This window comes from Phacochoerus africanus, chromosome 4 (genome assembly GCF_016906955.1).
Source record: "Phacochoerus africanus isolate WHEZ1 chromosome 4, ROS_Pafr_v1, whole genome shotgun sequence".
Lineage (NCBI taxonomy): Eukaryota > Metazoa > Chordata > Mammalia > Artiodactyla > Suidae > Phacochoerus > Phacochoerus africanus.
Genome location: NC_062547.1, coordinates 149,727,332 through 149,753,463, shown reverse-complemented (window position 1 = coordinate 149,753,463; position 26,132 = coordinate 149,727,332). Strand labels below are relative to the sequence as shown.

Sequence of the window (26,132 nt, the reverse complement as noted above, 5' to 3'; positions counted from 1 at the left end):
CGATCATCGCCTCTGCTTTGGAAGAGAGGCGGTGCCGTGGGCTCTTCTGTGGAGCAGAGAAGCAGCACGAATCGTCCGTCCGTGTTTTGGTCTGTTTTCGTTGCGTCACAATCACTCCAGTGCTGGGCCATGTGGCTGTTGCCAGACTTCAGTGCCAGAATGTCCCAGCCGGACCCAAGGGCACACAGCGCCCACTGAGCTGCTTGTGGTGCCCGTGGTGCTCCTCCCTGTTCTCGCCTCTGGGCACCTCGTGGGTTTGAAATCCTCTCTCCCCCGTGGCCGTGGGCGGCCGTGTGTCTCGTGTGTCTCGTTGTGGTGCTCAGCGAGTCGTCGAGTGGGAGTGACGTGAGCCACCTTCAGGCAGGGCGTTTGGCGACCAGTCTGTGTGACACGCGCCCCCTCCCCCGGCCCCTGTCGCCCGGGAGCAGGGCGCTGGCGGTGGTGAGGACAGCGGCTGCCCTGCAGTCTGGTTCCTGGGCCAGCGTGGTGAGTGGAGCCTCCCCGGCCACCCTCGGCGGCCACGCTCCAACATCGCGGGAAACGTAAACCTTTGCCCTTTGCAGCCGCTGACGGCTGAGGCTTGTCTGTGCCTGGAGTAAGATGCAGCCCATTCTGAGTGACGCAGTGATGACTGAGGACCCTCCTCAGAAGCGTTCTCAGGACAGCCTTTTAGCTGTGCAGGTGGACCAGACCCGTCCTAAGAGAAGGACGTGATTGTCCTTTTCCCTTTGGTTCCGTTGAATTCTCCTTCCAGTGTTCTCTCTCACTGGACCCAGTCACACTTTTCACCCATGTTTTTAACCCATTTTCTCAACTTGTCGTGCAGAGAATAAACCAAAGGGCTTTGTAAAAATTCTGGTAAACTTGATCTAGATATTATTTATTGTGTCTCCGGATACTCATTATCCAGGAGAAGTCTCAGGATGTCCTTGGACTTCCTGCAGCTCTAGCCTTCCTGTCTTTAGGATCCCAGAACCTGCCTGCAGTGTGTCATATCCTAAGGCGAGAAGGGGGAGAGATAGTGAAACGTCTTAGCATCGGTGGACTGACTGTCCCGAGGGAGTCTGGGAACCGCTGCAGTCAGACTGCTGAAGGCGGGAGTCCTACAGGTAGGAAATGATGGGTGGAGAGCGAGAGACTTGAGGTTGAGATCGCTGGGAGTTACAGCTCTTGGTAATGACAAGTGCAAGGTTTGAACATTCACGTGAGTGACCGAGGGAGAAGGGACACAGCTTGTTGAAGGACAGCAGGCTCAGAAACTTGCCGGGGTTCTCAAAGGAGTTTCTGAGGGGTTATCAGAATAGTTTGGGGGAGGTAACTAACGTTTATATTCATCTGTATTCCAAATTATGTATTTTAAGTTTTAGATTATCTTCATAAATTGTGTCACTGATTGTTAAATTTTTTCTAACATGTTAGAACATTTTTATCCTGGTACACCATAGATTCTGGAGTCAGGGAGACCTAGATTCAAATCTTGAATTTACTCCTTAGTGGTTATATGACTTCAGGCGCATTAATTCCAATCTTTGAGCCTCAGTTTCTTCATCTGAAAATTGAATAGAATAATAACACCCGTCTCCATAAGCTTGTTGTCACGGGAGAACGAGTTAATGCTTGAAAATCAGCGTTCTTGCTGGTGCATAGTGGCCCGCAGGTAGTGATGATAACTATCCTTTATCCCGTTGTCATTAAAGCAGAGAGGCCAAAGAGGCCTGAAGGATGGGAAGGCCGCGACAGCCAACCTTGAGGGACTACCCTGAGGTCACTGCATGGCATAGCATTACATGACATGACATGACATATTGCAGCCTCGCATTTATTTTCAAGCTAACAACAAGATTAATTTTTCTGTCTCTGCAGTGTGAGCACATGGAAGCCTTTCTACCCCATAAATTATTGAGAGAGAATAGCACACCCACAAATACCCCCTCACAGAACTCCCCAAACTTGATTTGTAAATATTGTCAAACTAGATGTTCATGAGATAATGAAATACAGCTTTTTATGGAAGATGTGTGTCACAGCTGTTAAAAATCTTCAGAGCTGTGAATGAGAAGCGCTTGAAGCTAGGGCAGATCTTTCTCATTTTCTTGATAGAGAAGTGGTGGGCAGCTTCTGCCTCTGCCCTTTCATGTCCAACTTTTGAGACTCACTGATCTTCTTAGCCACGGATTTCCAGGACTGCTAAATCAGGACCACTGTAGTGCACTCGTTTTAGACAAGACACTTAACATTCCAGAAAGTAAAGCAGCCAAGCTCCTGAAAGTCATTACACTTTGCTGGAAGTGATGCTCCATCGTAGCCACTCTGCCACTACCCTGCCCTTTTTATTTTTAAGTATTTATGTATTTATTGTCTTTTTAGGGCCATACTCGTGGCATATGGAGGTTCCCAGGCTAGGGGTCGAATCAGAGCTGTAGCTGCCGGTCTACACCACAGCCACGGCAATGTGGGATCTGAGCCGAGTCTGCGACTTACACCACAGCTCACAGCAATGCTGGATCCTTAACCCACTGAACGAGGCCGGGGATCGAACCCGCATCCTCATGGATGCTAGTCGGGTACGTTAACCACTGAGCCACGACGGGAACTCCCTACCCTGCCGTTTTTAAAACAAATATTTTATACTACCTCTTGAATATACCGAAATGAAATCCATGAGTAAAATAACCCATCTATACCCAGTTTTAAAATTATGCACATAATTCCTTGAATAGAATACAAAAAGCAATAAAATGAGTTATTTATAAAAAATAGTATGTTTCATTGTACAATGCTCAGACGTGTCTGCAATGGCAAACATAGTGAAGCAGTCAGATACGTGTGCGTGTAAATCACTGTGGATGCAGCAACTGCTCTCGAAGTCTAGCACTGGGTTTTGTTGTGTTGGCAACTCTGGTACACTGAGTGGCATTCACTCTTGTTTTGAACCAAGTGAAAGCAAAATTTCACCTTCATTTAGTATATAGAAATTACCTTGCAAAAAATTATTCATGTTTTTATGTAAAAGGAATTAAATTCCAGCTTGGGTAACTATAAACAAATTTTTCACTTACTCAAAAGGCTGATAGGACATTCTAAAATTATAAAGAATGTGGGAATGGCATTTTTTTAAATGAGGGATTGTCCTTCATTTTTTTTTTTTCTTTTTAAGGCTGCACCTGTGGCATATGGAGGTTCCTAGGCTAGGGGTTGAATCAGAGCCACATCCGCAGTCTACACCACAGCTTGAGGCAACCCCGGATCCTTAACCCCCTGAGTGAGGCAGGGCTGAGCCTGTATGTCCCTCATATTGTAATGTCCTCTGTCCTCTCCCTAAATGCCCTAGTGTTGCCTGGTCTTAACCACAGCCTGGTGCCCTACAGGTATCTCATACAGCCTCTGGGTGTGGTGCACTTCTACTGAGAACCGCATTCTAGATGTGTTTGCTGCAGTACAATAAATTAAAAGATTTTTTAAATTACTAGGGACAAAGACCATCTAAAAAGAAAAAATCTGCAGTTGTCCCTCTATGGCCCAGACATGTCTAAATGCAAGTCTCATCTTGTCGCTCTGATGCCCACCCTCTTCAAACCATTCGTAACCCCACACCAAGCTCACAGTGAAGGCCTCAGTACTGAGCCCAGCCTCTGGTCCCTCCTGATCTGACGCTGGGTGGCCCCATCTGATGGTGGCTTCCCTGGCTCCGGGCACTCCAGTTACGTTGGTCTGCTTTCAGCTGCTGGAATAAATCACATCCTTCTCAGTGCTGCACTTCTGGCCCTGGCCCTGACATTTCCTGCCTTTTTTCAGCCAACTCCTGCCCTTCCTAGAAAGCCCGTAGACGAAGAAGAAAGAAAGAGACCGTGGGGAGGGAGGGAGGGGAGGGGGGGAGGGCGGGAGGGAGGAGGGAGGGAGGGAGGGCGGGAGTAGGCGAGGGTGAGCGGGATGGGCGGGATTGGGGACGAGAATGGGACTGAAGGTATCGTAGGGATTGTGGAGGTGGAGCGTGAGTGCTTGTAGAGGATCGGGAGTGAGGGCGAGTGAGGGAGTGTGTTCGGCTGCGTCGTTCTAGGGAGCCTGATGAAGCGAGGTACTTGGAGGATGCGGAGCTGTAGGGTGTCGGCGTAGTTCGTAGTCTTCGTATTTCTTCGTTTCTTTCTTTCTTGTTCTTTCTGCTTTATTTCTTCTTCTTCCTTTCCTTCCTTCTCTCCTTCCTTCCTTCTTCTTCCTCCTCTTTCCTTCCTTCCTCTCTCTATCTCCTTCCTTCCTTCCTTCCTTCCTCATGGCTGTGCCTGCAGCACATGGAGGTTCCCAGGCTAGGGGTTGAATCAGAGCTGCAGCTGCTGGCCTACACCAGAGCCATAGCAACACAGGATCCAAGCCTCATCTGCGTCCTACACCTCAGCTTGTGGCAACACCAGATCCTTAACCCGATGATTGAGGCCAGGGCTCTAACCCACGTCTTCATGGATACTGGTCAGGTTCTTAACCCACTGAGCCACAGCGAAAGCTCCCTGTTCTTTCTTTAAATGGCAGCTCAGTTATCATCCCCTCAGGAAAGTGTTTTCTCATCTTGAAGCCCAGTTGGCACCATCATTTACCCCTCTTTTCATGGCCTCTGCTGAAGCTGTGTATGCATCGTCAGATCCACGTCTGTCTGCTCTCGTGGCCTCTGAGCTTTCCGAGCAAAGGAACCAGGCCTGTTCTCTTTCCTCAGGGCGTCAAAGAGCAGAGCCCCTCACGTATTGTGTTGCGTGCATACACAAATGGCTGAGCAGACACAAGGATGGTTGAAGGGACAAGTGACCCAGCAAGATGCCCTTGGCTAGGCTGGCAGGCCTGGGCCCAGCCTAGTGGAGTCCGTGCGTTTGCTTGCACGGCAGAGCTCACACGCACCTGCTCAGACACATGAGTGCTGTCGTGTGTGACTCAGGAGGCAGGAGCAGCAGGCTGGCCTTCTCGGGCGGCCGGAGAAGGGCCGTGGTGGGGAGTCCAAGGGAAGGCGGAGGTCGCCGCGGGCAGCACTTCCTCACGCTTCGGCGGAGCGTGCGGCACCTCGGTCTGTTCTGGCGAAGCCCCGGGTGAGCGAGTCTCCCATTGCCTTCTACGCCCCCACCCAGCCTGCGTGTCAGTAGCACTTGGGTGTACATGCTGCTGGCCGTAGCCTCTGAAGTTACTCCTGTGTACGTGTGGACACACAGGCGTCCGTAGCTCCCCTCCTCTCCGCTTTTGTTTTCCTGCCCAGGCTGAGGGTATCATTATGGGATGGGTCTATGATTTTTTTCATTTGACCACGTGGCTCGGAGATGCTGTTTTGTTAATATTTCATTTTACCACATATATGTAAAGATATACACACATATTTTTCCATTTTAAAAATAAAACACCTCAAATATAACCAAAGCTTCAGATACAAAACATGGCAAAGCTTCAGATGCAAAACATGACAAATGCCATTGTTTGCCTCCTAAAACAATGGCACCCTCTTCTTGCCCCACCCCACAGTCTACCCAGTGCTTGCCTTTATAGTTGTTTTTTGTTTTTTGTTTTTTGACGTGTATACAGATCCTTTCTCATTCGTTTTCACATCTGCATAATATTTAAGGTTGTCTGAATGCACTGGTTTAGTTAATCACGCCTAGATGGGTGAACCTTTACACTGTTGCCAAGCGTTTAGCGTTAGAAACGACGTAACAGCACACACCCTTTTCCATCTGAGCAAGTCGCCAGGCTTTTCACTGGAACAGAGATGTGGGAGATGTGCATTCACAGTTTTTAAAGGTCCTGCCAAATGAGCATCCACAAAATTTGGCAGACCTATCTTTTCCCCAGGTAGCCGCTTAGTACCTTCTTAGCCCACCTTGTCTCAGCTCAAAAGGTTGTTAATGTGTTTCCAACCCAGTGGGTGAAAATGATCTCTCCGTGTCTCTATTACATTTTCGTAACCACTTGCAGTGTATGCACCTTTAGGCAAGTTCACAGACCGTTTGTCCAAATGGTCTTTGCAGCGTATAATTTATACCACACGTTCCATGAGGACAAGGACCATTCTGTCTTGTTCTCCCCTGTAGCCCCAAGACCAAGCATGTTAGATACATAACAAATGCTAACTGGTTGGCTAGTTGACTTGTTGATTAATTAATTACCAAACCCTCATGTATACTTTGAAAAACTCACTGAGTAGAAATGCTCAGTGAAGAAAAATGAGTCTTGCAGACTCTTGCCTTTGGAATGGATTAGCTATGAGATCCTGCTGTGTGTGTAGCACTGGGAAATATGTCTGGTCACTTAGGATGGAGCCTGAGAATGTGAGAAAAAAGAATGTGTACATGTATGTGTAACTGGGTCACCATGCTGTGCAGTAGAAAATTGATAGAACACTATAAACCAGCGGTAATGGAAAAACATAAAAATCATTATATGAAAACAAAAAAAAAAAGAAAAAAGAAAAATGAGTCTTGCAATACTTATGGCAGAACAAGAAAGTGGCACTAAAGAGTGGCTAAGAACCGTAAACATTGAAAAAGAATACTTCAGCTGGGCTTTTATAAAGGCAAGAAGAGTGGAGAGGACAGACTTACTGTGGTATCTGCTGGATATAAAATATGTAGATTTGTGGAAAAGATAGAGTGTTTGATTTTTAAGCAAATGATAAAAGCATCTGAACGCAGTACTTTGGTCACAATAAATAACTGCATGTTATCTACTGTGGCCTGAATTGTGTCTTCTCTCACTAATACACTGAAACCCTAACCCTCAGCATGATGGTGTCTGGAGATGAGACCTTTGGGGTGTAATGATGATTAAACTTAGATAAGCCTCTCAAGGTGGGATCAGTGCCCCTCGAAGAAGAGATACCGGAGACCTTGCTCTCTCTCCACTGCGTAAGGACATGGAGAGAAGGCAGCCTTCTGTAAGCTGAGGACAGAACTTCCAGCCTCCAGAACTGTGAGAGAATAAATTTGTGTTAAGCCACCCAGCCTATGGTATTTCGTTTTGGCAGCTTGAGTAGACTAAGGCATTATTGTAGCAGGTGGTATAACCATGATTTATAAGATAATGTAATGGCATCATTTATTCCTTTACTTATTTAAACCAATATTTGTTGATTACCTGCTGTATGCCAATAAAACACAGGCTCTGCTGTCATGATGCTTACAGTCTATGGGAGGGTGGGGGTGAGGTGGGGAGGTGCATTCAGTAGACACCGAAAGAATCAGGCAATATGTTAAATGAATGCCGTGAAGAAAAATAAAACCGGAGAAGGAATTTTACAAAATGCCACATTTCTTTTATCAGTAAATTAACTAATTTTTAATGGGCCTTTCAAAGGAGTTTCAAGGGGAAATTTAATCTCAGACATTTTGTGGACGTCTTCCACAAGCTGGATCTTTTGCTTTCCAGTCCACTTTGATCACCACAGCTAGGCTAGTGGTCCACTTCTTTTTGGTCCCTGGAAGAAAGGAGGTTCCGCTGCTTCCGAGTTGAGCTGGACGCTGGAGCCTTTGGTTGGAGTGCTTGGTCTCCGTGGGTGCTGAGAGCAGGGTGGCGTTTCTTCTTGCTGTTCTTGGGGCCTGCAGACCCTGCTTTCGTCTTGTCGTAGCCCTTCAAACCTCCCTCCTTAGCTGATTCCCTCTGGCCTGGTCAGGTGCCTGTGTTCTGGTGCCAGAAACTGTTGCCTTCTGCCCTGAACTTGACAACCCTGTAGTCAGGGTTGCTGATCACTCAGAACCCAAATCTGTTATCTTCTTGGGATAGAGGAGAAAGATAACCACTTGTTCCTTCTGGGGTTTTTTGTGGTTTTCAGAAAAAGGTCACAGATTAATCTCTCAACAGTTATTTTTTTGGACCCATATATATACATATGTGTATATATATATGCGCATTTTTACAGAAAATGGAATTTGTGCTTCACTGGTATTTACGAGAACTTCCCCTGTTGTTAAACATTCTTTTCAAACCTGGGTTTTAATGGCTGTGTAAATATTAAATAAATGTGGAATTACTGATGTAAACGATCCCCAAATCTAGACGTTTGGGTTGTTTCCAGCTTCCCTAATTATAAGCAATATGGTTGTGAGTCATAATATGCACAAATCTTTAAGAGGACCTCTCCTTAGTTACTTCTTTAGGATAAGTTCCTTAGAAGAGGAGTTATTGGAGCAGGTTCTTTTTACACTTGTCATAAACGTAGCCTGGACATGCGTTTACGATCTGTAACACAGTACAGCTCTCAGGTTGCCAGGTGCGATTGCCCCAGCCTCATTTTTCAATAAACTTGCTTTATCGGCTCTCGGGATGGGGGGGTAGGACATCCAGGTGGAGGGTCTGAACGTGATCTGTTTGCCCCTGGTTGACAGTTCTTCTCTGGGCTCTCCTCCATTCCTGCCACTTCTCAGCCTGCTCTTCGGGATCATGCATGTGGAGGCGAGAGGAGTGTGCTCGTGCCGATGGTGAACTTGAATGCGGCGCCGCTCTCGTCAGAACCCTCCTACCCCATCCCCTCGTCTCATGCTCCTGGCAGCTCGGCATGCTTCCAGATCCTTCCCCTCACATGTGTCTATTCACCTTTCAAACTCCATCTCCACGCCTGTGAACTCTCAGCTTTCCCATTTGCTTTTCTCCCAGTTATGTCTGGAAAAACTCCAGTATATTCTTCCTCACCATCTCTCATCTCTGGACTCTATTTTTAGTTGTTATTGCAACAGCCCCCAGCCACATTACAACGTGCTGTCATAGTGATCAGTCATCGACCAGACTTTGTTGCTGTACCATGCGCTGGAGAAGCAGGAAAAAAATGTCAAGGCCATTTGTGCATTTTTGAAATAAACAGAAAAGGTGAGCACTCACAGCATTTATTGAGCAGGTAGTATATGCCAGGCAATATCCCGTGTGTTTTCCAGGTATTTTCTTAATTAATCCTTCCAACATCAGTACCTCGATGACTGAAAATAGATTAATAAGTATTGTTTCAGAAAGTCGATGTAGAAGTATCATTAGCCTTCAGAGTACAGCCTGGGAGAGGCTTCCGACGTTCTCTGGAGCAGTTAGCTGACTATTTGGTGATCTGCATGTGATGCTACCAGGTATACCTTGCAGTTCAAAGAGACGCTCAGTGGCTCTAATACACCTGACTCGGGGCATGACTTAGATGTAGGGTTAAATACAACCGTTCAGTTGAGGAAATGGAAAAAATACCTTTACGTTGATTGCTACAGTTTTTTTCTTTTAAGCAAGGGCTAACATATATCTTTTTACTTGTTTGGTACATGTTTGTTGTGCTAGGCACCGTGGATACTAAAACGAATTAGATAGTATGGATAGGGTGACATATATTTAAATGCATACTTAAAATATAGTGTGATTAAAAACTACAGCATGCAATTATAGAGTCCCATAAAGCACGTGAGAAGTTGTTGTCAAGGATGGGATGGCTTCCCGGAGGGTAAGATACTTAGCGGAGCGCCAGAGGACGTGCAGGGGCTGCCGGCTGAAGCAGAAGGAGGGGGTGTCTCACTGGCCTGAGCGGCCGTTGGGGCGCTTCTCTGTGGTGGAGTCGGTTGTGGAGAGCGTCAGGACGCGCCGGGGAACCGCGTGTGGACCAGGGTAAACCAGGTCCAGGTGGATTCTTTACCCGCGTTGCAGTCGGACCACATTAAGGATTTGGGGCAATCTGTGGAAGGTGAGCTAATTTCTTCTTGCAAAAACCAAAACAAACGTCGTTACTTGGTTGCTGATGACGGCTGGGAAGAGGCAGCGTCAAGGCAGGTAACTAATGACCGCGTCTCCATCCATTTCTTCACTTCTTCGTTCATTCCACAGATACTGTTTGAATACTTGTATGTGGCAGGTGATGTTTTCGGTGCTAGAGATACATCTGTAAACCTAGTAGACCCAAGTCCTGCTTTCAGCAAGATGACAGGCCGTTCTAGTGTGTGGGGCGGCAGGCTGTTAGCAGCTGTGATAATCAAACTGAAGACACAGGAATCGAGAGTGAGGCCAGAGGTCCTCTTATGAACACGGGGGTCAGGAAAGCCTCTCTTCAGAGGTGAATCTGAGCAGAGACCCGAATGAAGTGAGGGGCTGAGCCGTTCTCACTCCTTGGGATAAAGAGATCCAGCAGGAGGCAGCATCAAATGAGAGACACTGCGGTGGGAGCCTGGTTGGCTCCTTGGGGAATGCTGAGCCGCCTGGGAAAAGGAGAAGGTGGGAGGCGCCAAGGTCACGGAAGCTGGGTATCACCGGGCTGTGCTAGTGTAGGACGAGCCATCTCAGGGGTAGTGAGGCGGATGGTAACATGCTCCCCCCTGAACACATGACAAGGCTCCGGGTCTGCTGGTGGAGGGTGGATTGTGTGCAGGAAACAGTGGAGGCAGGATGCGCCGTCGGGAGGCCTTCGCCGTCGCCCAGGTGGGGCGCGATAAAAGGGGAACGAGGATGGCGGTGGTGGAAGAGCTTGGAAAGGCTCAGCATCAGAAAACACGTCTAAGGAAGCGTCTCAGGATTTGTTGACATAGGTGAGGTGTGAGAGAAAGAGACTTGTTAAGAATTAATCCATAGTTTTTGGCCTGAGCAGTTGGAAAAATAGATTTGCTGCTTGTTGAGATGGGACGCAGGTTTGAGGTGAAGGCAGTCTGGAGTTCAGTTTTAGACTCGTTAAATTCCAGGGAGCAGGTAAAGTGATACCTGAGGACACCATAGCCGTAGTGGCTGTCATACTCCAGGCAAAGAGAACAGGAAGACCTCCATTGGAAAACTGACAGCAGAAGTCGGGAATGAACCCGAGTAGTGCCTGTGAGGACATGGGTTCCATCCCTGGCCTCTCTTCGTGGGTTAAGTGTCCGGCGTTGCCCTGAGCTGTGGTGTATGTTACAGATGCGGCTCAGATCCTGCGTGGCTGTGGCTGTGGCCTAGCCTTGGAACGTCCATATGCTGCAGGTGTGGCCCTAAAAGGACCCCCAAAAAAGAATATTGACAGCAGACTGAAGAGAAGTGAAGAGACTTAAGAAACACTCTGAGTAGATAAGGACCTAGGCAATGAAGACAGAGCAGTGCAGGACGGTCCCCTGGAATGATACTGTTTTCCATTAAATGAGGAAATCCAGAGAAGTGAATGGCTCCCAGTTCAAGAGGTGCCTCTTCATACTCTCTTAGAGGATCTAGTATCTCTGCGCCATGTTCTTTCGACCGAAAATCTCTCTGATTCCGAAATAGCAGGGATCATCAACCTTATTTCATAAAGGGTCCAGAATAAATAGTTTCAGCTTTTGTAGACCGTACAGTCAGTGCTGTAATTACTCAACCCTGCCTTTGCAGTGGAAAGCAGCCATTGAAAATACATAAGCAGGAGTTCCCGTCGCGGTGCAGTGGTTAACGAATCCGACTAGGAACCACGAGGTTGCGGGTTCGGTCCCTGCCCTTGCTCAGTGGGTTAACGATCCGGCGTTGCCGTGAGCTGTGGTGTAGGTCGCAGACGCGGCTCGGATCCCGCGTTGCTGTGGCTCTGGCGTAGGCCGGTGGCTACAGCTCCGATTCGACCCCTAGCCTGGGAACCTCCATATGCCGCGGGAGCGGCCCAAGAAATGGCAAAAAGACAAAAAAAGAAAAAAAGAAAAGAAAATACATAAGCAGAGTTCCTGATGTGGCTCAGCAGGTGAAGGACCCGATGTCGTCTCCTACTTCCATGAGGCTGTGCATTCTGCCACTCAGTGGGTTGAGGATCTGATGTTGCTGCAGATCATGGCACAGGTCGCAGATGCAGCTTAGATCTAGTGTCACTATGGCTGTGATGTAGGCCTGTAGCTGCAGCTCCAATTCAGCCCCAGCCAGGGAACTTTCATACGCCACAGGTGCAGCTGTAAAAAGAAAAAAGAAAAGACATAAGCCATTGAGCATGCCTGCGTTCTATTGAACTTTTATTTACAAAAACAGACAGTGGGCTGGATTTGGCCCCCAGGCCATTGTGTGGCTACCCCTGCAGTAAAGTAACATTAAACACTTTCTTCTTTCATCTGAGCCTAAGATTTTTATATTATCGGAAGCAGAGGTGAGATAGGAAATCCTGAGTACACAGCAAGTCAGGACCATGCAAAATATGCAGAGCTGGATCCATTAGCAGTTAGGCCCAGTGACAGAGGCCAACTTGAGCAGAGCGATGGGAACAGGTCGTTATCAGGGTGTGGGAAACTCTGTCTCTCCTTGAGGCCTTTTCCTTCTGATAAAGAAGGGCGTGGAGAGGCCCCATGTGGTCCCTCTTTTTCCCTGGGCTGGATTTCTCTTAACCACAGGAATAATTTCAAAGAAATGATCAGCCAAATACTGAAAACATGCCACGTGTTTTATTCCAAAGGAAGACCTTTCTGTACCTGATGAACATTTTAATTATGGGCAAAGAGGTATTTGCCAAACAAGCCAGAGACCCTACACTGAATCGCCATATAAAGAAAAAACGTTATGATAAAGAAGGAAAAAAATCTTTCTCTGGACCTGTTTGCTCAGTCCCATTGGAAGAATGAGTTTTCTTAAAGTGAGACGCACCTCTGAGGTTTAATTTCCTGATGCTGTCACCTAGTGTTTTCTTTCCTAAAAGAATGGAAGCCTTGGTAGTTAACATTCTGTGCCGCAGTGAGGATCTTGTCGCATCAGCTCTGGCTTGGCTTTACGTCCAGACATGGCCTCAGAGAGCAGTGTCTTTGATCCTGCTATCTTTTGTGTTCCTCGCAGCTTTGAACTCCATTATATGCCACACAGACAGATCCTTTTTAGGCTTTGAAGTTTTTCTCATGCCCAATATATGTGATCTTTGAGGCTCTGGAAAAATCCATTGAGAGCTTGCCACATGAATTTTCCTCTGTGTGTTTCCACTTGAACAATAAACCTCTCTGACCTCCTCATGCCCCACTCCCCATCCCCACCCTCCCACCTTCCTCCATAGGCCCTTCAAAAACTATCGAAAAGAACTTTTAGCAGTGCAGAGAAATTCCACTAAGCATAATTTCCATCTGCATGAATTTTTTTCCCTGCCATTTTCTCTAGCCATCATCATATTTGTACAAGGCATATTAAACTGTCATCATCAACATTTTTAAGTTCCTTTTCTTCGTTACTCGATGAATTTTATCACACTTAGAGTTGTACAGTGATCATCACACCCCAGTTTTACAGCATTTCCATCCCAACCCCTCAACCTGTCTCATTTGGAAACCATGAGTTTTTCAAAGTCTGTGAGTCAGTATCTGTTCTGCATCATCAACATTTTTGATACTAAGTTTCTAGACACAAAGTAAAACTTTAGTATGTCTTTTTTTTTTTTTTAAGGAAATTCATTCAATTCTAAATGAGCATGTTTAACACTTAGTGGGTGAGGCATTAGGTTTGTAATCTGAATGTGTAGATTTAAATCCCAATTCTGCCCTTTGATAGCTGTAGAAGTTTTTTTTTTGTTTGTTTTGGCCTTTTTAGGGCCACACCCATGGCATACGGATGGTCCCAGGCTAGGGGTCGAATCAGCTGCAGGCCTACACTGCAGCTCACAGCAGCCCCAGATCCTTAACCCACTGAACAGGGCCAGGGCAAGACAAAAAAAAAAAAAAATCATATTGTTTAACCTGTGACTTCATGGTTACTTGTCAGGTTCGTTATCACTGAGCCACAACAGGAACTCCAATAGTTATATCATCTGAAGACTCCTAACCAGGCTGATCACCAGTCTGTTCTGAAAAAAAAAAAAAAAAAAAAGAAGGGAATTGTGCTATAGATTACATGGTAATTGTGCAGATGAAAGGAGCCAACATTAAAATTCTCCTTAGTGTGTTGCTTGCCATATAATAGGCGCTTGGTAAATCAATGTAACAGTCTCCCCACTTCCGAGCAGGAGGTTTCTAAACCTGTGAGAAAGAAAGTAACGGGCAATGGAGAAATGAGGGTTAGGGTAGTGCGTCTCTTAAAATGCTTGAGGTCAGTTGGTCTTCAAAGTGTAATTTCCAAGCATCACCTGGGAACTTGTTAGAAAAAGAGCTGTGGAGCCTCCTCCAGATACTTCGAATTAGAAACTGGACTAATGGTGGGTCCAGCAGTCTGTGTTTTAACCTAGCCTTCTGGGTAGGTGTGATGCTACCTTGTGATTCTAGAGCACCGCTACTCTGATGTTCTCGTTATAGAGACATTTCATATGAATTATTTATTTAGTCCTTCTGTTAAAAAGAAAAAACAAAACAAAAAAACATGTTTAGGAGTTCCTGTTGTGGTGCAGCAGAAACGAATCTGACTAGGAACCACGAGGTTGTGGATTCATTCCTTGGCCTTGCTCAGTGGGTTACAGATCCGGCATTGCTGTGAGCTGTGGTGTAGGTTGCACATGTGGCTCGGATCTGGTGTGGCTGTGGCATAGGCTGGCAGCTATAGCTGCGATTCGATCCCTAGCCTGGGAACCTCCATATGCTGCGGGTACAGCCCTAAAACATGACAAAAGACAAAAAAAATGTTTAGGAAAAAAAATCATACTGTTTAAAAAAAGCTAACTGGGCTACCTGAAATGCTATCATTAAAAACCCAAGGTAACACAAGCCAAGAGTATTTATTAAAGAAATACTTTTCCCCCAGAAAAGACTTTTACCTACTTTGAAAATACAGGATTCCAGGTAAGTGTAAAATCTAGAACATATCTAGAATGTGAAAACAAAGATCAAATGAATGAGGACAGAGACTGTTTAGAACTTGCTATGGCAGAGGAGTCAGCCATCAGCACTTGCATTTAGTCACGCCTCCAAGTCACGAGGGCAGTAGCAAAATGTATATTGGAAAAAAACCAAGGCTTCAGCTGTGCTCTGATCAAAGGTTGTTGACCTAGAGAAGCAGGAAGTGCCCTAACAAGAGGTGGGGCATCCAGTATAACCGCTTTGAGGAACATATTTGGTTTTCTGTGGTTAGTCTTTAGTTGGAAGCAGGTAGGAGGGAAAATATGGAGACTAACAGCCATTGAACAAGGGCTTGTTGCTACAGAGATCATCAGAGTTCTGTCGTTACTTAGGGTCTGGCTATTGTTTGTACATCAGTGTCTCAAGAAACCTGGGAAAAAATGTTCCCATATTTACGGAATGATGTTTACTTTAAAGAGGCTACAGCTACGTTATTTCCCAAGTGTTTTGTCTGTAGAGGAAATCAGTGAACATACTTGTGGACTCTACTATTTCTATTTTAATTAAAAAGGCTTTTAAAAATTAACTTACATAAGAAATATTGCCAACCCAAATATCATCTGAGTTTAACTTTCCTGTTTTGTTCATGGGGGGCAATACGTGCATGACCCTGTGAATGACAAAAAACAACGTACTCTGTTAAAGCAAGAATTGTACTGGACAAAGTTAACAAGTAAAGGAAGGATGACTCTTTTCAAAGCTGTTGCAATAGAGGAGAGAGACTGGAACACAGTCTAAACTCAGTCGCACTGCAGCAGTGGTCGGGAGAGGTTTGCAGAAGTGGAGTGGAGGCGGTGGGGTTGGGGCAGGGGTCCTCGGCCTTCTGCGTTTGCTGACTGGCCTTACCTAAAGGAAGCAGGAGGTGGTCTCACAACTGGGAGCAATGTTCCCACTGAAAATGGGAAAACAGGCTTCCACCGTCCCACGGAGACTGGGAGACGGGGGCTCTGTCTTCCTTGGTAATTTCAGAGGGGGGCTACCAGGTCTTTGCAGGAGACACCTTAGCTTGACAAGCTGGCAAGAAGCTTTTAAAAATGTTTACGTCTGAAAGGGCCAGAGGAAGAATTTACGGTTGCACGTTTTCTGAAGTAAAACGCTGTGAGACAAGGGAGGCCAGAGCCTGGAGTCCGGAGAAGCCTATCGAAGGGTTACTTAAAGTGTCTGACTCCTAATCTTTTCTCATTATAGAAGACACCAGAGGGAGACCTTGCATGTAATGTTAAGAAAAGTCACACTAGGAAGAAAAACATCCCGTTTTTCTTTGGGCTGCGTTCTTTGTGCTGACGGTGGAGGGAAGAAAATGAGCACTGCCTTCTCGCGTACACACAGGCATCTCTCAAAGGGCTTGCAGTGCTGGGCACGATGGTGACGGAAGCCCCTGGATGGGGGGACTCCGAACGGCTCGGAGTCTTTTGTGGATGTGCTGGGTGTCTTTTCCAGAAGCCTGGTTCCTGAGTGGTCGGCACTCGTGACGGTGGGAAAGGAGACACCTTTGCAGAGGTTGTTGGTCCAGCGATGGAGCGCTGTTGTCAGAATTTTATTGCCAAGTTCAGAACAGAGGAAGAAAAGGGAGAAGCACTGTCGTTGCCCTGCCTCCTTGCTTCCCTTCGTTCCCAGAAGCGACCCTGTGGTGTCCCAGGGAACTAGAGGGGGACACGTTTTTCCTCACTGGACACTTTCTCTGCGCTTGGCTTCCACAGCCACACTCTTACCTCGTGGTCCCCACACACCCCTGAGGAGGCCTCCTCTGCTTTCTTGCTCACCTTCTGCTGCTGCTTCCTTCTTCTGTCCTGTGTTCTCGGTTCCGGGGTTCATCAGGACTGTGCCCCTCTTCTCGGATGACTGCATGCTTCCCGGGGGCTCTGAATCCCAGGGAAGTGCTGCAAGTACCAAGCGTGTATCTCGGGCCCAGCCCTGCTTTCTGTGCTCCAGCACGAGCATCCGTCTGCCCACGTGACGTCTCCACGTGGGTGTTTTGTACATATCCCACACTTAACATTTTCCCGAGCTCTTGGAGTGATAGCATCATTCACTCAGCGAAGCGAATCGGAATGGTAATTTTCCTTTCTGCTTCTTCCTCTCCACTCCTGGATCTGTTGCTCCTACCTCTCCCTTTACTTCCCCAGCGTACCTTTATTCCACCCACTTCTCTCCACCCCCGGGGCCACTGCCCTTCTCTCAGCCGTCGTCTTCCCTTTCCTGGGCCTTGGCAAGGGATCCTTGCCCTTCTCTTACATCCACATCCCAGTGTCGCTTTTCTTCCTGACTCACCTCACTGCGTCCTCCTTTATCATCACATAGAACGTCAGCTTCTCAGCAGCACATCAAAGCCCTCAGGCTCTGACTCCTGGCTACTTTGAGAGCTCATCTCAGGTTCCCTGTTCCCTGCTCATTCCCTTCCTTTAGTGGAGCACAGAAAGTCTTTGCTGCCTCAGGACCTTTGCACGTGCTCCTCTCCTAGTTCCTCTAACTCAGGGATGCTTCACGTGTGTCAGAACAGCCAGATCCAGCGTTCCCTGCCTGCTCCAGGTTTCCCTCTAACCCACTTGCTCTCTGTCGCCATCATGCCAGTGCCCCTGATAGTCCTGCTGCCCCAAGTGGGATTGAGAGCCAGTGGCGAGAGCATCACATCTTCACAAGCCTGTGTATGGGCTCGGGAGGAGGGCACAAGCCTAGACCCCACCCCAGACCAAAATAGTCAGAATCTGCATTTTGCCAGTAACTTCAATAGATTAATATGAATTTTAAGATTTAAGAATGTGGGAGTTCCCGTCATGGCGCAGTGGTTAACGAATCCGACTAGGAACCATGAGGTTGCGGGTTCAGTCCCTGCCCCTGCTCAGTGGGTTAACGATCCGGCGTTGCCGTGAGCTGTGGTGTAGGTCGCAGACGTGGCTTGGATCCCGCGTTGCTGTGGCTCTGGCGTAGGCCGGTGGCTACAGCTCCGATTCGACCCCTAGCCTGGGAACCTCCATATGCCGAGGGAGCGGCCCAAGAAATAGCAACAACAACAACAACAACAAAAGACAAAAAAAAAAAAAAATTTAAGAATGTGATTTTGAAACACTGATCACAGACTATATTTCTTTATATTTTTATACTTGCTTAGCGTCTGTTTCCGCCAGTCATGTGAACTCCATGAAGGTGGGGGCCTCGTCCACTTTCTTCACTGTCATAACCCAGCGCTTAGCACAGATCTTGGCATGCGGTTGGCAATGAATACATGTTTGGGAAACCAGAGGTTTACTCCAGCTTCCTGGGTTGACCCAGGGTGAAACTGAGGCTCAGAAAGGCAAGTGACTTTTTTGAAGTTATATCGCTGTTGCTAACAAAGCTGGTACAGGGAGAGAGAGAGGCAAGTATTTTTGACTACTAAGACATTGTAGTGTGTGTGTGTGTGTGTGTGAGAGAGAGAGAGAGAGAGAGAGAGAGAGAGAGAGAGAGAGAGAGAGAGAGAGATCTTGGAACCAGTTTCTCTGGATGATACGGCAGAGCGTAACCTTAAACTTCCTTGACTGTTGTCCTTGGCTTCTGAGTTAATGCCGATGGTTTTACTTACATTCTACTTTGCTCTTCACCGTCCTCTTTGACATACACTGTCCTGTGTGGAAGTTTACCCAGAGTTCTTGTCACAGGTTTTCTTTTATTAAGAACAAAGGCACTGGTAAACAGACCCAGCAAGCTTGTGGAGTTTCTTTATTAATAGATCAAGAGATCACTAAAAAGGCAAAAAAGAAGAGAAAGTAAAATTTCTCTTACGAATAACTGTCCAAGAACTGGTTTGGTGACGTGGAAAGCTCGTTGCCAGGTGAAAACTGTCTGCTGGTGGTTGACACAGTTCCTGGAGGGTGTCAGAGGTGGCACGAGGATCTCACCAGGGAGTTAGCAGAAGTGGCTCCTACGTTATTTTCATTATCGTGGCTGGACTTGCCTTCAGTTCAAAGGACAGTTCTGCCTAATTAAAAACGCTCCTTCTCTGGTGACATCTTTCTCTTCCTTCACAGTTTGGTTTATCTCTTTCTGCCGCCTAATTGGCGTGGCCCCAAATGAACCGTAACCCTGAACCTGGGGTGCTCTGACCCTCCCATTCCCCCGTTCAACTTTGCTTTGAAACATACAGTCTCCAGAGCCAGAGATGCTCACTGCAGGCCCCGCGTCTGTTGAGGAAAGACAGTGCAGGGGTGGCTCTGACGGTGAGGGTGGGGATGACGGACCCTTCACGTCTGAGGACGTGTTCAGATCGCTGTTCACAGATGAGAAAGGGACCTGGAGTCAGCCAGTCCCACCTCCTGCAGGACGAAAGCCCTGTGTGTTATCCTCACGTGTGGTCATCCCTGCATTCTTCTCCTTACCTGTGATAAAATAGACGTAATATAAATTTTACCAGTAATAGCATAAAATAACCGTTTTTCATGTACAATTCAGTGACAGTAAGTTTATTTTTATTTTATCTTATTTTTATTTTTTTGCCTTTTTAGGGCTGTGCCCTCACCATATGGAGGTTCCCAGGCTAGGGGTTGAATTGGAGCTGTAGCTGCCGGTCTACACCACAGCCACAGCAATGCTAGATCCAAGCCACATCTGTGACCTACACCACAGCTCACGGCAATGCCAGATCCTTAACCCACGGAGCGAGGCCCAGGATTGAACCTGCATCCTCATGGATCCTAGTGGGATTCGTTTCTGCTAAGCCATGATGGGAGCTCCCACAGTAAGTTTATTCACAGTGGGGTGCAGTGGTGATCATTCTCCATTTCCAGAATTTTTCGCTACCCCAGGCAGAAACTCGGTGCTCATTAAATCCCCCGCCCCCGTCCCCGGCAGCCCAGCCCCTGGTAACTGCTCTTCTACTTTGCTTCTCTGTGAATTTGCATGTTTAGACTCCTCATGTAGGTGGAAGTATATGGGAGTTGTCTTTTTCTGTCTGGTTTGTTTTGCTTAGCGTAATGTTTTCAGGATTTCTGTAGCATAGATCCAAGCTTTCCTTGTATGACTGAACAGAATTCCGGAGTATGTACCTGCTGCATTCTTTCCACCCTTTCGCTGTTGATGGGCACGTGAGTTGTTTTCACCGTTCGGCTGCTGTGAACATTGCAGTGAATGTATCTGTTCGTGTTCCTGCTTTGGTTGTTCGGGGTGCGCTCCTGGAGTGGTGCTGCTGCACTTGATACTTAGCTTTTTGAGAAACCGCCCAGCCGCTTTCCGCAGCAGCTTCACCAGCGATGCAGAGGCTCCAGTTTCTCCACAGTCTCATCGACACTCAGTTCCGTTTGTTTTGACAATAACGATCCTAATGGGTGTGAAGTGATGTCCGACTGACACCCGGGGATTCTGCAGCACTTCCTGAGCCAGGGAGCTCAAGACACCACCAGGGCGTTCTTGTGGGTCATCCTTAGTTATTAGAAAATCCCTATTCTCTGCTGCCAGGTCTCGCCTCCCTCCGGCACCGGTTCTCCATCTCAATTTCACTCCCCGTCGCTTGGGAGCTTTTAAAATTCCAATATTCAGGCTTCACCACAGACGAATTAAATCGGTGTCTTTGTGAACAGGGCCCTAGAAGGTACGGTTTCTAAGACTCTTCAGGTGATTTCACTGCTTACAGTCTGCTCGCTGGGTCCACTTAGTTACATAACCTACAGGGCAGAAAGTGTGACAAGCCTGTCACTGAGCCTTCTCTGACAATCCCCATTAGATAGCCAGCATCTCAGCTCCCGCTAATAGTCTTGTCTCCTTTCCCTCTTAGATTTCTTTCCATAGTTCGTCACTAGCTCACTTTTCTTGTTTTTTTGCTTATCTAATCATTAGTCTCTGTTCTGCTTATGTATGCTTCCCAAGGAATACAATGCCTAATTGAAGACAAGGGCTCAGGATTATTGAATGAATGAATGCATAATCTATTCTTATTTCAAAGGACAATCCTTCAGATAGTTAAAAATAGCTATTAAGGAGTTCCCACTGTGGCTCAGCGGAAATGAATTGGACTAGTATCCATGATGACGCGGGTTCAATCCCTGGCCTTGCTCAGTGGGTTAAGGATCTGGCATTGCCATGAGCTGTGGTGAAGCTTGCAGACAAGGCTCAGATCCCACATTGCTGCAGCTGTGGTGTAGGCCAGCAGCCGCAGCTCCAATTAGACCCCTAGCCTGGGAACCTCCACATGCTGCAGGTGCAGCCCTAAAAAGACAGAAAAAAAAAAAAAAAAAAGCTTTTATGTTTCATCCTTGGGTCTTGTCTTGATTAGGTAAAATCTTTTCTGTACTTTTAGCCTGTCTTCAAAGACACTGAAGAATAAGCTTCACCATTGTGAATACAGCGTCTTTCGCTCAGTTGGGGAGTAGCCGTGCCCTTCCTGTGTACTAATCTGCCTTTACACTACACATGCTGTAGACGCTGGGCCAGCCCCTGGGGGTTGCGGTGAAAAGATGACCTCAGTCAGGATATGGGGGTGGGACACAGGCGGTAATGATGGACCCAATTTCAGATACGGCACGCATGCTATGAGGCGGTGTTGGCTGTGACACATTAAATGGGGGTTAGCTTTCCTCTGAGGCCTGAATGATGAGAAGAAGCTACGAGTGAAGAGAGCTCGAGAGGGGACAGGTTTCAGAGGGGTTCTGAGTCGCAGCCTCTGAGAAGGGACGAGGACAAAACCACCACCCCCTCTTTTATTAGACACTTTACTTTGATTGGCATGGCTTCAAATCAGAATGATTTGGGGTAGCCACAACTCCCGGTTGAAGTCTTTTTCCTCGTTAAATGGTACCTGTCCATTATATGTACTGTCTGTAGTTGGAAAGGTGATTTAGAGGAGCCCACCTCAAATTTCTTTTCATCTGCACCCTGGTACTTCAATCAGCAGTGAACACACTTGGGAGCAGAGTGGAGCTTTCCGACTCCTGATTCCAGGTGTCACCTGTCTTCCAGGCAAGGCCAAATGGAAAGAGCTTCAGACACCACCAGAGCCTGCACTTGGGGCCAGCAGCCATCCTGGTTTTGTCAGAAATGCTCAGTAATACAGATCTTTCTTGACCCTGTGGCCAGTGTTTCCTCTGGTGGCCTGCAGAACAAACAGCTTTTCCCAGACTAGCTTCTAACATGCTTTCCCCACCCGGGTCCCATCCCTGGGCCTTAATTTCTCCATGTTGAAAAATGTGTTTGGGTCTAAGAGTTTTAAGATCATTTGAAATTTCCTTTGAAAAGAAGTTTTTACTGCTCTATTAAAAACCAAATCTTTTTCTGTTGGTTCTTAATAACCTGCAGGTGTGCTTTTATTGACAGAGACCCCCCACTTTCAAGTTACAGAAACAAAATGCACAGTTGACACTAGGAGAGCAAGGTTTATAGAATTAAATCAGCTGCTGAAATGCACAAGAACACAAATTTGAACTTACATTCATTCAGCAGCAAAAGAAATGTGGTTCACGGAGTTCCTTTTGGGGCGCAGTGAAGGCGAATCCAACTGGAAACCATGAGGTTGCAGGTTCAATCCCTGGCCTTGCTCAGTCAGTTGGGGATCTGGCATTGCCTTGAGCTGTGGTGTGGGTCACAGACATGGCTCAGATCTGGCGTGGCTGTGGCTGTGATGTAGGCCAGTGGCTATAGCTCCGATCAGACCTCCTAGCCTGGGAACCTCCACATGCCACAGGTGCAGCTCTAAAAAGCAAAAAAAAAAAAAAAAGAAATGTGGTCCAAGGGCAGTGACAGGAGTCCCTGAGCTTATTGATTGTTATCTTTCCAGTGGGCTTTTCAGCAGCTGAGATCAGTTTGTGCAGGTCAGCCACATAAGAACAACCTTCAAACCATGACCTGTTTCTTGGACAGCTCGCCTGCACACAGCAGCTTCTGCAGGGGCTCGGCTGGGATGTACTGAAAGCCAGGTGGCCCTGGTATTCAGCAGACCCCAGTTCAAGTCCCCGTCTTTCATTTACTTAGCACCGTTTTTCTTTCATCCACTGACTATAAATGATGCATTGAAATTGAGCTGTCAGTGGATAAAACAGATGAGGTCCCTGCCTCCTGGAGCTCACAACCTAGCTGAGTAGGTGTGCCAGACAGGGACCGACCCAGTGCCATTTCTGAGCGCAAGCTGAGCTAAGTGCTCTGAAGGAAAACGGCGAGTTTCCTGATGCGGAGAAGCACTGTGCAGTCCCAGGGGAGCTAATCCAGCTCTCTGAGCCTCCTCTTGGCATGTGGGCGTCCCCCAGGGTAACATGTAAAGCGACAGGTGCGGACATTGCCACACATCAGGTGCACAGTAAACGTGTGTTGCAGCTTCGATGGTGAAGTTTCCTTCCTGAATATTAATGAGGGAAGATTAGGGTTCTTCCTTGGGTTTCAGAGTTTCCTTCAGTTGTGTTGGCCTGTGTGTCTTTCAGTTCCAAGGAGGGTTTCGGGTCCGTGGAGAAGGTCGTGTTGCTCACGTTTCTCTCGGCGGTTATCCTGATGGCTGTCTTGGGGAACCTGCTGGTGATGGTGGCTGTGTGCAGGGACCGGCAGCTCAGGTGAGTTGCTGGAGGTGACCGCACGAGGGAACCTGGGTGGAGTTCTGGGGTCTCCCTGGAGAACTGAGGTCCGAATGTGTAATTCCCATTATCATATAAAAGGGGATGACGCTTGGAAAATAGAGCAGGGAAAGAATCACACACAATCCCACAGTTGTGACACAGTATAAACATGTAAGTGTGATTTCCCCCTTCCCCCCGCCCTCCCTCTCTCTCCCTCTTCCTTCCTTGCCTCCCTCTTTGTCTTTCTTTCATATATATATATATATATATATATATATATATATATATATGTAAAATTCTCTCTTTCTTATATATGTGTAACTATATAATATATATATATATAAAATGGCTGAGAGCATATCTATTCTAACCATTATTAATTGGTTCGGAGAAAGGGTAGCTGACGAGGGGCTCATGTAGGGTTTAAACCTGGGTCTTTGGCTCTTTCCACTTTATTCTCATCCCTGGCTGCAAATTAAAAGCATTGGAAGGCGTTTAAGATTAATCATGTGTGGCGTGAGTGTGTGCCATGCAGGATTTGGGATGTACTAGAAAATCACTCATTGTTTATCTGAAATTCAGAGTTAACTGGGTGCCCTGTATTTTATCTGGCAAACTTGCGGGTGGGTAATAAGTTCATCATCCAAAGTCCCTGAGCTAAACTGACCTGGCGTGAGCCCTGGGCATCAATACTTTGAAAAAGTTACTGGGCGATTCTCTTGTGCTGCCTAGATTCAGAGGCGCCAGGCTGTAAAGGGGCTAGAGAATGCAGTCCTGCCCCCTCCTGCCGCCTTTCTAAGCAAGGCATGCTCTGATCAAGAAAGTGGAAAAAGCCAGAGTTCCTGTCGTGGCCCAGTGGGTTAAGAACCCAAGATAGTATCCAGGAGGATGCAGGTTCAATCCCTGGCCTTGCTCGTTGGGTGAAGGATCCGGCATTGCCCCAAGCTGTGGTGTAGGTCACAGATGCGGCTCTTGATCCAGCATTTCCGCGGCTGTGGTGTAGCTCTCAGCTGCAGCTCTGATTCATCCTTAGCTTGGAAACTTCGGTGTGCCGCAGCTCTGGTTGTGGAAAAAAAAAAAAAGGAAAAAGAAAGAGAAAGAGTGTAAAACGAAATTCTAGCAAGTGTGACAAATGGGAGGCCCATGGTCCTCAGTCTAAGAGTGGAGTTTGACGAGGCTCCTGAGGGGAGGGGAGCCCAGGCCTGGAAGGTGGTGGGCGGGGCCAGGGCTGCGGTGGGCGGGGCGAGGCCTGTGAAGGCTCCAGAGGGGCCGAGGGGGAGGCAGGGAGGGCGGGGAGCGCTTGCGGGGCGGGGCGGGGCGGGCTGGAGAGCCCCACATGACAGGAGGGGACACGGAGGCGAGACCCATCCGTCTGACTTCGCTCTCCTCTGCCCTCTCTTTGCTTCCTGACCCGCTGTGTGCTCTCCTGCTCCTGCCCCCACTTCCTCCTCCTGCCCCCCCCCCCCCTCCACTTGGCCTCCCACAGGAAAATCAAAACCAATTACTTCATTGTGTCTCTTGCCTTTGCGGATCTGCTGGTGTCCGTGCTGGTGATGCCCTTTGGAGCCATTGAGCTGGTCCAGGACGTCTGGATTTATGGGGAGATGTTCTGCCTCGTCCGGACATCTCTGGATGTCCTGCTCACGACGGCATCGATTTTTCACCTGTGCTGCATCTCTCTGGACAGGTAAGACCAGAGCCCTGCGAGTCGCGGAGCTCCTGCTGGAGACAGCCAACGTCTGGGCTACTGGGCTGTGTCTCTCTCTCTCTCTCTCTCTCTCTCTCTCCCCCCTCGTTCTTGGGGACGTGAGCCTCAGAGACGCAAACCTGGCTGTTCACTTTTTCCTTTGCTCTTCCTTTGCAGTCAGACGCTCTCTGGGGCCCTGCAGACCCTGAGCTGAGTGAGGCCTAGAATCTGCGGTCTCCATAGTGATACATTCTGCAGCCCCGTTTCTCGTAGGTACAGCTCAGGTTGTACCCTGATGACATGAGCAAAACTCTGAGGATGCCGAGAAGTGGGAATGAGTCTATCTGTCCAGCTGGCAGCAGGGCATGATGGTATTCTCTTTGAGCATGACCTCCTGAAAAAGTGTCCGTATCCTAATTTCGTGGGCTTATTTAGGTTTGTGCCTATGACTGTAGAGACGCTTCTCCAGAAAATTAAAGGTGGTTGTGAAACCCCACGAAGTACCTGCTTTTGGATCCACCGCTCATTTCATCCCTGTGTCTTTCTCTTCACTTCTGACTTGAGGAGGCCTAGTGATGCCCATCTTTACGCCATTTGTCGGAGGGGCATGCTCATTTATAGGCAACAAACAGTCAAGCCGGAATGTAATTAGAAATCACCCGACCACACACTGCCATCACTGCCGTCACATCTCAGGGGTGGTTCCCAGAGGAAGATGTGCTGTGAAGACCACATGTTGCCAGAGTTGCAGGGACAAGCTCTTACTGTCTCTCGGTTCGTCCGGCAGACCCGTCCTTCCCTCGTCTTGAATGGGTCACTCTTTCTTTAACGGAGTTCATTGGCTTAAAGTTAGCGCTTTGGTATATCTAAAATGTGGCCTTCGTACACTAAAATCAGAGCTTTCCCAGATAGTTACTCATGCTGGGAAAGCTCTGTAGGGACTGAAACCAGCTGAGGGACCAGCAAATTCATCTCCTTTTTTATGGGACAGGTGCTTACTGATTGGCATGGCAGTTGGGAGTTCCCACTGTGGCACAGTGGGATGGGCAGTTTCTCTGCTGCTCCAGGACACGCACAGGTTCGATCCCCAGCCCGGCACCGTGAGTTAAAGGATAAGGCATTGCACAACTGTGGGGTAGGTCGCAACTACGGCTTGGATCTGATCCCTGTCCTGAGAACTCCATATGCCACGGGGTGGCCAAAAAAAAAAAAATAATAATAAATCAGTAAGTAAATAGAAAGGAAAAAAGAAAAGAAAAA

The 26,132-nt window shown here is 47.6% G+C and overlaps 1 protein-coding gene across 3 annotated transcripts in view; it reads left to right on the top strand.

The window, feature by feature from the left end:
- HTR4 (5-hydroxytryptamine receptor 4) overlaps positions 1 to 26,132 on the top strand; it is a 172,858-nt gene that overhangs the window by 65,482 nt on the left and 81,244 nt on the right. For all 3 annotated transcript variants that reach the window (XR_007134651.1, XM_047778991.1, XM_047778990.1), the window contains exons 3-4: positions 23,057 to 23,182; positions 24,672 to 24,872. Coding sequence is in view for 2 of the 3 variants with exons in the window: in XM_047778991.1 (XP_047634947.1) it covers positions 23,057 to 23,182; positions 24,672 to 24,872 (327 nt within the window). In the remaining variant the exon portion in view is untranslated. The remainder of the gene's footprint in view (positions 1 to 23,056; positions 23,183 to 24,671; positions 24,873 to 26,132) is intronic.